Source organism: Haliotis rubra, unplaced genomic scaffold (assembly GCF_003918875.1).
Source record: "Haliotis rubra isolate DU_JTF1 unplaced genomic scaffold, ASM391887v1 Scf1116, whole genome shotgun sequence".
Taxonomy (NCBI): Eukaryota; Metazoa; Mollusca; class Gastropoda; order Lepetellida; family Haliotidae; genus Haliotis; species Haliotis rubra.
Genome location: NW_025765022.1, coordinates 19413 through 34752, shown reverse-complemented (window position 1 = coordinate 34752; position 15340 = coordinate 19413). Strand labels below are relative to the sequence as shown.

The 15340-nt window shown below is 42.2% G+C and overlaps 1 protein-coding gene across 1 annotated transcript in view; it reads left to right on the top strand.

Annotated features, from left to right (window-relative positions):
• The window catches only part of LOC124289173 (E3 ubiquitin-protein ligase rnf213-alpha-like), a 103850-nt gene that overhangs the window by 74462 nt on the left and 14048 nt on the right, over positions 1-15340 (top strand). Inside the window, 8 exon segments of the mRNA XM_046725785.1 lie at positions 3281-3387; positions 4767-4908; positions 11333-11531; positions 13180-13414; positions 13547-13690; positions 14193-14289; positions 14481-14646; positions 15160-15328. Of these exon segments, the coding sequence (XP_046581741.1) occupies positions 3281-3387; positions 4767-4908; positions 11333-11531; positions 13180-13414; positions 13547-13690; positions 14193-14289; positions 14481-14646; positions 15160-15328 (1259 nt within the window).

The following is a 15340-nucleotide window of genomic DNA, read 5'->3' as shown; positions in this document are numbered from 1 at the left end:
ACAGGCACATCTGATGATTCATACCGACAACTCAACAGTGGCATATTATGTGAACAAACAAGGCTTAGCGAGATCATCAAGCCTATTGACTGTATGCTTTCAACTGTTCGATCTAATCAGCGATCTCAACCTACATGTCAGAGCATGTCACATTCCCGGAACCAGAATGTACTAGCAGGCGCACTCTCGACCACGCCTACCGGCACCGACAGAATGGATGCTCCATACAGAAATCTTAAGCACAGATTATCAAACAATTAGGAGGCGCCTAGTAGACCTATTAGCCGCTTTCGATTCAACAATCAGCTAACGACATTACCGTATCACCTGTCCGGATCCACAAGCATGGGCAGCGGGCGGCTCTAAGCATATCCTGGGAAGGCCTCAGCGTCGTGGCGTTTCCGCGCCAGTGCTAATCCCTCAAGTGTTACAGAAAATCAGACAAACACAGAGGCTACAACTAACTTTGGTCGCGCCCTACTGGCCAGCCAGAGCGTGGTTTCCCATTCTAATTCAAAAATCGGACAACCAACACTAAAGCTACCAAAGCTCGAATCTACTAGTACATCCTCACACCAAACAAGCATACGAGCCAGAAGTGTACCAACTTCGCATTATGGACTGTATTAAAGTGTGTTTGAACAAGAGGGATATTCTACAAAGGCGGCAAAAGCAGTCCGCAGCTTGCTTTTCACGGCTATTCTACTGTGGCTTATCACGGCGACAAGTGGCAAAGTTTGAAAACTCACGCGGCAAAATTGGATTTACAGCGAGAGATGCTACACATCCACAAGTGGCTGATTATCTGTGTTACCTCGTCAAAGAAACATTTGAAGGGCTCGACATTGTCAACATATCTTGCGGCGGCTTAGCTTCGATTACGTTACCATGAGCGGGTGTCAAGTTAGCGAAGGCGCCAGAGTTACTTTCGCCTTGCTACGCTCTTTTAGTTTGGAAGATCAGAAAGTGAAATTCCGGCGCCAGCGTGGGATCTAAATATAGTGCTTCAACACCTCACAAGTGAAAGTTATGAACCGTTAGATTCAGCGAACTTTGAACTTCTCACACAGAAAGCGGTTTTCCTGTTATGCAGCTAGCTCACGGCAGCCAGGATGTCTGAAATTCACGCACTAGATTACGAGAGGATTCAGTTTGATGACAATCACAACACAGTGCACATGGGTTTCGCGATGGGACTTTATAAGCTAAGAATCAATTGCCAGGTCAACCAGACAGATTATTCCATATCCCTGCACTATCCTCGATTCTCGGATCTCAAGATCACGTTGGACTTATCTCTATGCCCAGTCAGAGCTCTCAAAATCTATCTACAACGTTCCAAACCAAGGCGCCGACATCTCAAAGCGATTATTCATCCCTTTAAGCGGCGACAAAGTCAGACCCGAGGTCTCGTACCACCATATCTATATGGATTAGAACTGTCATACTCTTGGCCTACAAAGGCGGCTGGACTGAACCCTCCAAGAGCAGCAAATCCTCGCAGAAATCAGAGCCTTAGCTTCACGCTTTCAGCGCTTCTACGGTAACTGCTCACTAAATACCATCATGGAGGGATGGTTTTGGAAATCCGACATGGTGTTTGCTAATCACTATCTGAGAGATATCACCACGAGGGCGTCTCAGGTATTCACCATTTTGGTCCTATGGTCCTCGCACAGCAGTTGACAGGTCCCTCAATTAGACGATAAGACATAGTCTTACGAGATTATTATGTATATCTATACATGTATTATCTAGCTTAAAACTCTACGGAGTTGTTAGGGCTATTGATATACCTAGCTTAAGTCAAACCTTAAGCCCAGTACTGATATTTATGTACATTTTGGATAACTTCTCCATGTTGGAGTAGTATATATACTTATTGCTATGTTCATAGTATGTTTTTGTATAGTAATACCCCATTTTGTCTATGGCAGTGTATAAACTTATAGTTTATAATAGCAGAAAGGATTACAATTCAGTGCCATTATAAGTTCCCGTCAGGGGGTTATTACAGATATATATACAGTAGAACACGGATATAACGAACACGGATATAGCGTACAAACGGATATAGCGAACAAATTTAAAAGTCCCGTCAACAGTCCTTTATAATATCATTAAAATTATACGCGAATAACGAACTCGTGAGTAGCGAATTAACGGCTATAGCGAACTGATTTACTACCCCCAAGCCCAACTAACGACGTGATTAGCGAACTCACTCAGTGTCAGCTCAGTGTCAGCTCAGCCACTTAGCGGTATACGTCAACCTTGTTGGCGGCGAATCAACATTGTTCGATGGTCATTAACGTGTTTAACATTAATGTCGGTGAATGATAAATTCAGAATTTTAATGTTATGTCAATGTACATGTACAAGAATAAATATGTGTAGCCTCAGCCTATACGTGTCTCTACATCTCTACAATCCAAGATGGCGGTCAAATGTGAATAACGAACACCGGATATAGCGAACTAAATTTCGTGGTCCCTTGGAGTTCGTTATATCCGTGTTCTACTGTATATATATAAATCACTAATTAATCTGGTAAATCCAAAGTCTCTACTCTCTCCCACCTCCGATTCCGTCGGATACTACAAGCAAAAGAGCATGAGTCAGGATAAGGAAAAATATGTAATTTTAAGAGTAAAATTGATATTTTATACTTATCCTGACTCATGAAGTAAGCCCTCCCATCCTCCCCACATAACACTTTGGATTTCCCCGTAAATTCAAGTGTTGGGCTCGAAAAATAAGGAGAGAGTGAAGCATGTGGCCAGAGGGTGGCGCCACCTTTCACGCGCTGGGACAAAGGGAGGCAAGTCATGGTGAGTATTAATTAGTGATTATACATTGAAGGGAGCTTCAATTAGGGAGATACAAGTGTTTCCACTATGTTCGCAAGAAGAAGAAGACAAGCAAAAGAGCATGAGTCAGGATAAGTATAAAATATCAATTTTACTCTAAAAATTACATTTTTGTCAACACTAGTACAATGCTTGTTGATGCTTCTGGAGGCAGATTGAAATTAAGCATTATGATTTTGTCCCTCTCAGACAGTACAGCCAAATGAAAAATAAGTACATGACAAATTATAGCAATGTGAATATTAAAGTTCATCATTACTTGTCAAGGTTACTAAAATGTCCAGTAGTCTCAATAGAATCAGTCAATTGAACAATGATTATCAAACATAAAGGACAGTTGGATTGTTGCAATATGATGAGCTAGTTTATTGTTAAATATTCCCTTCAGTACATTTTCTGTTGTTTTGCAGCGGACATGCTGAACACTGTTCTGTACCTGTACAAACACTCTATGGGTCAGCCCCTTCCTCAACCTGATGAGGTCCTACTGTGCACTCCACAAGTTACCATTGACCAGGTAAGGTCATCTGTTGTGTATATAATGATAAAATACCTCATTTACCTGTAAACATATAGTCAAAAGGTTGCTGTGAATACACCTTTTAGAGAGTGGTCAAATGTTATATTTGTGATTGCACTTTCCCAGTGAATTAGAGATTTTGTATAAGACGCTGAGCCTGAGTGCATAAGAGCTTTTTTACTTTGTGTGCTGGAGAATAAGTGCCTTCTCTTAATAAGAGTATGGGTTCAAACCCTAGATGGGACTCAACCCAGAGAGGTACTGGAGTCTGTACTTTACTGATAAAGTGCACATAAAACATGCCTTAATATTTTGCTGACATGGAATAACCCTTTTTATTTACAAGAAATACTTTCAGTCACACCCAGAGATAGTAGTGTTAAAATATAATAAATCACTGTTTATTCTTTAGCGTGTCATTGTGATTGTTATTTTCAACAGTGTGGCAAGAATGTGTAATTAGGGGCAATGGATTCTCATGACTAAGGAATCTTGTATACCTCAACATGTACTTTTTAGATGACAATAACATTCGTCAGAATGACATGTTTGTTGGTGTTTATACAGAAGTGAGTAATGTGCAGCCGGAACAACACCTGCATAATGCTTCATTACAGCACCTTCAGCACAAAAATGTTCATATCCCTGTTAATAGCTTTGTTGCAGTATAGGAGTTTTAGTGACTCAGTGAATGGAAAATGATGGTGAATCTTGTGATGGGACAGTCAAAGGCCAACTCTTCAGTATATAAAGTGGGCGGTCAGATAAACAGGTTGCTCCAAGATTAGTTGCTGGCTTTAATTTTGAGATTCCTTTTAACTGAAATAGGAAACAACAATGACTTTTCAAAGTTTATTTAGCCCAAAAAGCAAACTAATCATGGAATGAGTGATAAATATTTCTGAACAAGCACCTTGGCCCAGTAGGCTTGTTACCAGGTAGTTTGTGGATCCCTTTTGAAAATGACCCATTAGAGAACATTTCATTTTTGTCAACCTCTGTAAAACAATGCTAACTAAATAGATCATTTGCAAAAATAACTACAGGTACACTACTCTGTGAAGATATTATCTTTAAAAGAGACAAACATGGTATCTGACAATATTATCCAAATATCCTCTGTTTATATTTTTGCATAGTTTTACACAATAGACAAGTATGTTATCTGGACAATGATATAAAAACAAAATCACAAGTAACATATATAAAACAACATATCTGTGAATGTTTTGAAATAGAGGTATTTTAAAATTCTATATTAATTTCCATGACAATTTTGGTGTAATATCTGCTGAAACTGTTGCTCACAAATTTGGGACAAAATTGGACTAAGTTTGTTTGTTTGGATTATAGCATTGTCTTGTGTGTATTGTTAGGTTGACATCTTCCTTCGACGAGCTTTCTTCAGCAACCCTGGCAAGTTGTATGCAATGGCCAACGCTGATCTGCTGCAGTATGAGATTGAGGAGAGGGCAGAGAAAAAGCTCAAAGAGTATTCAACATTGACAAATATGAAAGGTAGTATGTCCAAATACTTGTTATTTTTCCTTATCCTGACTCATGCTTTTTTGCTTGTCTTCTTCTTCTTGCGAACATAGTGGAACACTTGTATCTCCTTAATTGAAGCTCCCTTCAATGTAAAATCACTAATTGGTACTCACCAAGAGTTGCCTCCCTTGCCCTTTTGGCGGGAACAGGTATCGCCACCCTCTGGCCTCATGCTTCACTCTCTCCTTCTTCGCCCAGTGAGCAGGATGTGAGAGCGCCTGCGTCTCCTTACACACTATATCCTTTGGTTTTTCTTAGTTTATTACCTCTTATAGGTTACTATAGAGGTATAGCTTGTATCCTTCATTAATTTGCATTGATAATTAATCGTATTTCTACTGTTTATTCACGTGAGCTCGTGATTGTTCAGCTATTATTACGTTGATGAAAATCTGTACTATTTGCAATTTACGTTTTCTGTTGCTGACCCGCATGTATTATGCCCTAGTTGTGCTTTCACCTTGTGCGTTTGATACACGTTGCAGTTACTGCATTAATCTATCAATTCTGCTTTTCATAAATATCTTTAGCGTCGTGAGGCGTTACCGCAGAATAGGTCCACGCAAACAAGGGTTAGACATGGCCGATACATCAGTTCCCCTTCCAGTCAGCTGCTGTCGATAGACCCCTCCTGTCTGGTGTTCCGCTAGAGACTCCGTCCGAAGATGGGCGTGGGATGCAGTCCGCCACCTCTAAGAAGCGTCCTGCCTCCCCAGACGTCCCGTCATCGCCAGCTAAAGTCCAAGAGGGCCCACGACGTCTTCTCAGCGCAGACTTCGACCCCCAGGGCAGCGTCGACATCAAAGGGGAAGTCTCTGAAGTCGTCAAGAACTTTCTCAGCCGAGATCGTTCCAGCCGCCGAACTGGGCCTCTCACGATGATCAGCCCGATCATCATCCCTGAGAAAGCGTCACAACAAGAAGCGACCGGTGACAGCTACAGTGACATCAGCAGAGATCGCCATGCAGCCTGATGCCTCTACACTGATGTCAGGCGACTTCCCTGAGGCGACTTCGCCATGAGGGCTCAGACAGCTGTCCATCCCAGAGCGGTTGCGGCAGATCGCGGATGACCATGACCACTACAGGCGAGAAAGCAGCCAGCCCAGGGCCTGAGCAGAGCCATCCCAGAGCACCCCCAGAGCGTAGCAGCCACGGCGAAGCAGCCGAGAAGGAGTCACAGACCACCTCGGAAGGCCAGATGTACAGTCTTCGCGAGGCCCAAAGCAGCCAGCTCGTCACCGTCCTCGGCCTCATCCTCAGATGCAGACTCAGACCACCAGGCGTCCGAAACCGTCCACGCGGAAGTCAAAGCCGCCTCCCCCAGGTCGGGCGCAGAGAAGCTGCGAAGGCCGTCACACAGATCGTCATCGTCCAGAAGGGCGTCGGGGACTACTCAAGAGCTTCCGCGAAGCCGTCAACATTCTCCTCGCAGATCTAGGTCTTCCCATAGACGCAGATCACCTAGACGATCTCCACGCCGTTCACCACGCCGATCTCCATTACATCACCTCGCGGGTCACCACACAAGTCGGCATCGCGGGTCTACAGTCAGGTCTCCCCGAGTGTCACCCGACATAGAGATAGCAGCCCACAGTTCACCATCAGAAGAGCATCAACCTCATCTCCGATGCTGGTACAGAAGATGATGGAGGCATCATCTTCTCAGGCGCTGAGATAAGATATTGGATGGTAAACAACCTAGATTTATCTTCACCGTCCAAGAGTGGCAACTCAGCGCGCCAGACATACCTGATGAAGGAAGGCGATGCAGGCGCCATCACCCTACCTCCGATCGACCCGATTGCTGCGGTGCCACATAATCTAGATACAGCCTTCATTAAAAGCTCACGAAAGTGCAGACACCACATCTGCCGAACTTTCACGCTAAGAAGTTCTCCACGCAACATGGACCCCTTCCTGAAGGCACAAGACATCGATGACAACTACAAGCTGATCAGCGATGTTAAGAACAAGAACTACAAGATTGGCGATGCGCAAGCTGGTGCAGATAGAAAACATGGCCGAGGCGCATGTTTTTGGCCTAAATAGATCTAGAGCGATCAATGAGACACTTATCACCAGATTTACGTAATATCGACCTCTGAAGATGATAGGATGATCTACTCGGCCCTACTGATGCAAAGAAGGACCAGCAGTTCCTTACAGATCATCTCACATCTGTCTCAGCAGCACTGACCTTAGCTTCGTCGTCAAGGCCTCCTGGCTTCCTGCAGCTGGGGTGAGAACTTTACAGCTCCACTCTATACAGCCCGTGGTCATCCCCAAACATCTTTGGCGGAGGAATAGACAAAGTCTCCAAAGGAAGTCACTAAGGACTCCAGAGAGTCCTTATGATCAAGTCGATGGACAAGCTAGCCAGCGTCATCAGGCAGACTTCACAAAGATACTCAGGGAGATCTAAGTTCACCGGGACTACAGAAAGCACGGGATAGGAAGATAGCCAGCGCCAGGGAAAAGATTCTTTTAAATTAAGCCCATATGGCAACTATAGAGGAGGGTCAGGAAGAGGCAGGACACCCAGAGGTTCCCTTAACTATAAGCGCTGAAAGACAGGTTGAGCGACTGGAGTCTTCCACCCCAGCCCGTTCCAGTACAACCGTCACAAGTGGGTGGGCGCCTCCAACTACACTGGGAGAACTGGGGAATGTTACAAGACCCTTATGTCTCCAACATTCTTCAACACCCAGTTTAAATTATCCCACTACAGGCCACGCCTCCGCTGACAGTCAACCCTTACAAGTTAGACTTACAGGCACAACAACTACCAAAGTTAAGAGGCGGTTACATCACTCATAACCAAGCAGGCCATAGAAGTACTAGATCAAGTAAACATCGAACCAGGCTTCTACTCCCCAGTTTTCCTAGTACCCAAGAAAAACTCCAAGGAGAAATACAGACTCATTTACAACATGAGCTTTTTCAACAGGAATTATCTCGCCAAACCACCAAAGTTTAGCATGATACACCTTCCTCAGTTCGGCAGTTGATTAAGCCCCATGGATTACATGGCCAGTATAGATCTGCAAGGCGCATATCTACATATCCCGATACATCCGAATCAGGAAATATCTAAGATTTACACTAGGCGGGCTACATTACCAATGGAAAGTACTCCCATTCGGCATATCATCAGCCCCTGGCTATTCACGAGGATAATGAAACCTATTGTCACCTATCTACATGCGTCTAGGACTCGCGCAGTGCGTTCTACCTCGACGACGGGATACAAGTAGATCAAGATCCACAGCGTCTCAAACTACAGTTAAACTACATCATAAAGCTACTAACACAGCTAGGATGGTTAGTAAACTTACTCAAGTCGGACCTAGTACCATCGCCAAGATCTGCAGTTCCTAGGCATTGATTTATCCGCGAATCACAACCGTATCGTCGTACCAGAAGACCGTTGGCTCAAGATCCAACAGACCATTCCGCCAGCTCTACTCTCTCCGTTACCACTCGACAATGGCAGAGCTTGTTGGGTCTCCTCACATCAGCCCAAGACATGACAGTCTCAGGCAGATTACAGTTCGCCCATTACAGGTCTTCATCAATGCACATCTCGGCGACCTACAACCATTCAGTCTACCGAAGCGTCTCAGACCTCATCTACTATGGTGGACCAGGAGGTCGAATGTCTGCGAAGGTATTTGTTTAGAAGAGCAGAATTCAAAACCCATCTATATGTAGGCAGCGTTAAGCCAAGGTTGGGGAGCTCATCTACGCCAACGGACGGACGGCATCAGGGTTATGGAATCAGCAAGAAAGCAAGCTCCATATAAACATGTTAGAGATGAAAGCTGTAATCAGCGCCATACTTCATTGGAGCACCATTCTACAGAATCGCGCCAATGATTCATACCGACAACTTCGACAGTGGCGTTCTATGTGAACAAACAAGGTTCAAGCGAGATCACTGAACCTATTGACTTTAAGCTTTCAACTGTTCGATCTAATCCACGATCTAAACCTACATGTCAGAGCATGTCACATTCCGGAGCCAAGAATGTACTAGCAGGCGCACTCTCTCGGCCACATCAACCGTCACCCGACAGAATGGATGCTCAATACAGAAATATTTGCACAGATAATCAAGCAAATAGGGCGCCCGCTAGTAGATCTATTAAGCCACTGCGCTTCAACAATCAGCTACCGACATTACGTGTCACCAGTCCCAGACCCACAAGCATGGGCAGCGGACGGCTCTAAGCATATCCTGGGAAGGCCTCAATGCGTCTGCAGCGTTTCCGCCGCCAGCAATAATACCTCAAGTGTTACAGAAAATCAGACAAACACAGAGCCTCCAACTCACTTTGGTTGCGGCCCTACTGGCCGGCCAGAGCGTGGTTTCCCATTCTAATTCAAGAAATCGGTCAACCAACACTAGAGCTACCCAAAGCTCAAATCTATTAATACATCCACACACCAAACAGGTGCGGAAGCCCAGAAGTATTCCAACTTCATTATGGACTGTATTAAAATGTGTTTAAACAAGAGAGAATATTCTACCAGGGCAAAGCAAAAGCGGTCCGCGCGCTTGCCTTACGCCAATTCTACCGTGGCAATGCGGCGACAAGTGGCACAGTTTTGAAATTACGCAGCAAATAAAGGGATTTACAGCAAGAGATGCTACTCATCCACAAGTGGCAGATTATTTGTGTTACTTACGGCAAAACAAACATTTAAAAGGCTTCGACATTGTCAACATATCTTGCAGCTTAGTTCTGTGATTACCATGAGAGCGGGTGTCAAATTGACTAAAACTCCAGAGTTACTGGCCTTACTACGTGCTTTCGATTGGAGGACCAAAGCGGAAGTTCCACGCCCCAGCTTGGGATCTGAATATAGTGTTACAACACCTCACAAGTGAGGCTTATGAACCGTTGGAATCGACAAACTTTGAATTTCTCTCACAGAAAACGCTTTTCCTGTTATCTCTAGCCACAGCAGCCAGGATGTCGGAAATTCAGCACTAGATTATGAGAGGATACAGTTTGATGACAATCAAAACACAGCACACCTGGGACTAAGATGGGATTTCATCGCCAAAAATCAACTACCAGGTCAACCAGACAGGTTATTTCATATCCCTGCATTATCCTCCATTCTCGGATCTCAAGATACACTGGACTTATCTCTATGCCCAGTCAGAGCTCTCAAAATCTATTTCTGGTTCCCAAAACAAAGTGAAGATTTCTCAAAGCGATTATTCATCCCTTGTCGGCAACAACTCAGACAGAAGTCTCTCGTACCACCATATCTATATGGATAAGAACTGTCATGCCAGCCTACAAGGCAGCAGGACTGGACCCTCCAACAGCATCAAATCCCCATGAGATCAGGGCTTTGGCTTCCACTCTCGCCCTACGGTAACTGTTCATTGAATACAATTATGGAAGGATGCTTTTGGAAATCTAACATGGTGTTTGCTAATCACTACCTGAGAGATATCACCACCGAGGGCGTCTCAGGCATTCACCATTTAGGTCCCTTGGTCCTCGCACAGCAGTTGACAGTCCCTAAATAGCGTTAACCGCGTAGTCTTCACGAGATTAATATGCATAATTGTTACATGCATTATCTAGCTTATAACTCTCGGAGTTCTAGCACTATGTATATATGTTCAGTGGTATAGCTTCTCTATCAGAGTTAAACTTTGATATTGTTGTTTATAATATCTCAGTATATTATTAATGTAAATACCCCAGTATGGCATTATAACCTATGGCTTATAATAGAGGAATTATCCTAAGTCTATGCCTTTATGAAGTTCCGTGGGGAGTTATTACAGTTATATCTATATAAATCACTAATTCTATAAATCCAAAGTATTCTGTTTTGCCCACCTCCGTTTCCGTAGGTTCTACAAACAAAAAGAGCATGAGTCAGGATAAGGAAAAATATGTAATTTTTGAGTAAAATTGATATTTTATACTTATCCTGACTCATGAGGTTAACCCTCCCATCCTCCCCACATAACACTTTGGATTTCCCTGTAAATTCAAGTGTTGGGCTCATAAAATCAGGAGAGTGAAGCATGAGGCCAGAGGGTGGCGACACCTGTTCCGCCAAAGGGCAAGGGAGGCAACTCTTGGTGAGTACCAATTAGTGATTTTACATTGAAGGGAGCTTCAATTAAGGAGATACAAGTGTTCCACTATGTTACAAGAAGAAGAAGACAAGCAAAAGAGCATGAGTCAGGATAAGTATAAAAAATATCAATTTTACTCAAAAATTACATTTATAATGAAACATAAGAAGTGTCTAGCAAATGAGAAGCTAAAACTCCACAGGCCAATGTTTTTAAAACTGAAAATGGTATCTGTTTCCTCAACTTGTCCAAAAGTTCAACTACAAAATATTTTTTTCAGGTCTTGACTATCAGCTTGTGATTTTGTGCTCAACTGAAAATGAGTTCAAAGCAAGAATTGTGGCAGCTCTTGATCTATACAAATGTCCTGCCCCTGCAATGCAAAACTTGGATGAAATCAAAGGATACTTGAAATCAAAATTTTCTCAGTCTGGAGATGCTGCCAGAATGATAACAGGTTCAAGGGTTGACTTTGAAAGGTAATGATTATTATGTTTATGTGCATGTTTCAACTCCTGCACCTATAACTCCATGTTACTTTACACTTATCTGTTGATTCCACTGATAGGCTGATGCATATACCCTCAAGTCTTTGGGAACTTCATCCACATTGTTTATGGTTCCTAGACTTTCATGTTTGCTATTTTTATGCCCCCGCCATGTATGGCAGGGGCATATAGAGTTACCCTCTGTGTCCGTCCATACATCCGTACGAAACAGGGAATGTACTCTATCCACTTCTCCACAAAAAAACGTTCTGTGGAATTCCGTGAACTTATACATGGGCTTTCTTGGGACTCTAATGGTGTGCATCTCATATTTTGTTTTTGTATCGTATTTATTTTTCCAATTTTAATGCCGTTTGAAATTTTGTTGAATTACTCTCTGAATATAGTGTTATAGGGGATGAAGTCTATCCACTTCTCCACAAGAGCTGCTCAACAGAATTGATTGAGCTTCTACGTGTGTTTCATTGGGACTCTAAAGGTGTGCATCTCATACCTTGTTCATCCAATTTCGTAATTTTGTGACTTCTACAGATGTTTGAACTCAGTTGAATTTGGTTCTATTCATCCTGTTCGTCCCATACAACAGGGGGTGTACTTTATCCACTTCTCCACAAAAACCACTGCACAAAACTCATTTAGCTTACATATGTCTTTTATAGAGACTCTAAAGGTGTGCATCTCATATTTTGTTTTTGTATTTTATAGTTTTTTGTATGTTTAGAGACATTTGAACTTAGATAAATTTTGTTGAATTTCTCTCTGAATATAGTGTTATAGGGGATGAAGTCTATCCACTTCTCCACAAAAGCTGCTCAACAGAATTGATTGAGCTTCTACGTGTGTTTCATTGGGACTCGAAAGGTGTGCATCTCATAGTTGCATAGATGTTTATTGAACTTGCTCATGAATTTTGTTCAATTATTGATCTTTATATGACAAGCCCCAGGAGTTACATCATCTCAACTCTGAGGAAAGCGAACATTATATGGAATCACTTGTCAAGAATTTTGAAGATATGTTGATCAATCTTTGTTTTATGACTAAAAAACTCCAGTTGCTCAGTTTTTAACAAACAAGCCCATCTCAACTCCATGGAAATAATTATGGACTTAAACAAATAAACAGTGTGAGGTATGCAATAATATCATGTCATGGAACAGTTAACTTTTAACCTGCCATATTGAATATGTTCCAGAATATGCCAAAAATAACCACTTTGGCTTCTACAGCAATCTATTGCTTTCACTTGCCTCCACAGTGATATTGCTATTGCTAGTTTATTTACCCTTGTACCATGAACCTTCATGGTATAGGTTTGATTGTACTGTGGTAAGTTTATTGTGACATACATTTACAAATAAGTATTTACCTTGGACACTTTGGATATATTTTTTTTATAATCAACCATGATATTTATTTAGTAGAAATTAATCACCAGAGCACACTCAGTGTAGGGAACTCTTCCTACAGCAGCGGGGGCATCCGTGTCCCTGGACACAATTGCCTCCTGTTCTTTTTGCAATAAACAAGAAGTTGTCATCCATAAAGTTGTATGTTTCAGTTTTAAGCCACCAATTTCTAGGATGCCGATGAAACAATTTGCTATTTTTGTCTACAGTTCCACAGTGCGAGTGATCAAATCCAAAAGAGCTGGTGTTGGGAAGACCTTATACAAGAAGCGTCAAGTGGAGGCACTGCAACGTCTGAACCCCAGAGTCCCTGCTACATCAGTGTCCATACATCTGTATGAGAAAAGTGTGTCCACAACTGCTGTGGCAGAGAAACTGCTGGATCATACGCTGCAGCCTGGACAAGTCCAGCCTAGAATATTCCACTTGGACATTTCATATGAGGTTAGCTACATTCACCTTTGTAGAGTCCTGTATCTTTGGGTACATTGCTAATTTGAAGACCCGAATATATATACATGGAATGAAATGAGCAGATTAACATCCTAAGTTAAACTGTGATGTTTACTATTGCAGGTTCAGGAAGGCGTTGACTATCTCCTCTTCAACCTGCTGGTTCTGGGCTGCATCAGCAACAACATGGGACATGTCTGGCTGAAGTCTCCCCTGGACCTGTATCTCGTGGAGACCATTCCCATCAAAGATGTGAGACAGGACAGGGTATGTATCTGTCAATATCATGCCTCAAAGCGAGACTGACCAATGAGGGAGCAGAACTACTAACCCCTTATGAGCCTGTAGACAGTCACTTACCTAATGAGACTGAATACCATCAGTGATGGCCATCTTCAGAACATTGAAGATTTTCAGCAAGATATATTAATTACTGTGAGTTTGTCGAACCCAATATGTTTCTGCTTACCTAATATGACAATGACTGATACATGACCTAAAGGTATCATAGCCAATGATATCTGAGCAATGAAAGGCTATGTTTGAATTTTACATATCTGTACATGTTGGGGCCATCTCTGTCAATATGTGGAGATAATATGTTATCATTGTGGATATAAATCAACATTTCCATGTGTTCTTAGATTAGATGTTACAAAAGACTGGCTTTGTCAATATTTGTTTGAATAGTCCATATACAAATAGTCCAGACAGATTATTTCTATATCCTGCATTTCTCTGTGTAAATGTACATTTAAATTACTCTCAGCATCTGATCCACCCCTTGCTGGAAGTTCTGCCTGATGTTTTCTGCTGGTCCCCTCAAGAGAGTCTACAGATACTTAACAATGACATAACAACAGAAGGTATTACCTACGGTTAATCTTCACAAACTTCTGAAACAGCTTGATTGGTTCATGATGAATGTACATTTTGCTGAAGTACTGTATATAAGACCATGAAACACTTCATAATAACTGTGTTGGTTTCAACTCTTTTCTGTCTCTGAAGCACATTTGTGGATTATATTTATAGTGAGAAGTTGTCTGTATTTTAGAATATGGCGAAGAAGACAGCCTGTTTGATGTTAAGGAATTTGAAAGTGAAACATTTCAAAGACCTTACCAATACCTCAAGAGATGGGACAACAAACAGAACCTGGCTAACATTGATGCTTCAAAGCCAGAAGGGCCACCTGAGGATTGCCTAGCAAAATTGCTGAAGTAAGTACATTAAAGTCAGAAGTTGATATGAAGTCTGTTCGAAGTAAACCTGATAATCTTACAATCTGTAATATTGAATAACTAATTTCTTGCATGCTTCAGTTATACACAAAGTGAGATAGATTGTGAAAATTCCAATAACAATTACCACTGGAACTTTGTGAGACAGCATGACCCAGATGTATGTACTTGGAACTAAAGATCCCATATACGATTCTCATGCTTTCTTAGTGTGTTTTGAATATGCTTAAAAATGTGATATTGGAACTGTGATCTATGGAACTATTGGTTCTAGTGTACAATGGACTATTTGGACCAACCTGTTTGATTACTGTTGCTACAGAAGACTGGGTCTAGTTCTGTGTCTGGCATGATTATCTTTTTTATATGTTGAATACCCATGCATTAACTGTAATACTGCCACCTCCCTTATTCAACACTGTTTCTCCATTCACTGACATACGAAGTGTGTATCAAAGTGATGATGCTGAATTTAAGAAATGACTGTTTCAGACATTGTGGACTGCGGGATCCCTCCTGGTCTGAGCTACACAACTTTGTGTGTTTTCTCAATACTCAGCTGCAGGACTTTGAAAAATCTATATTCTGTTCTGATTTGATTCTTGAAGATCTACCAGGATTTCCAGCACTGGTGCTACGATTCCTTATACAGATGTCAAAGGTTAATGAGTAG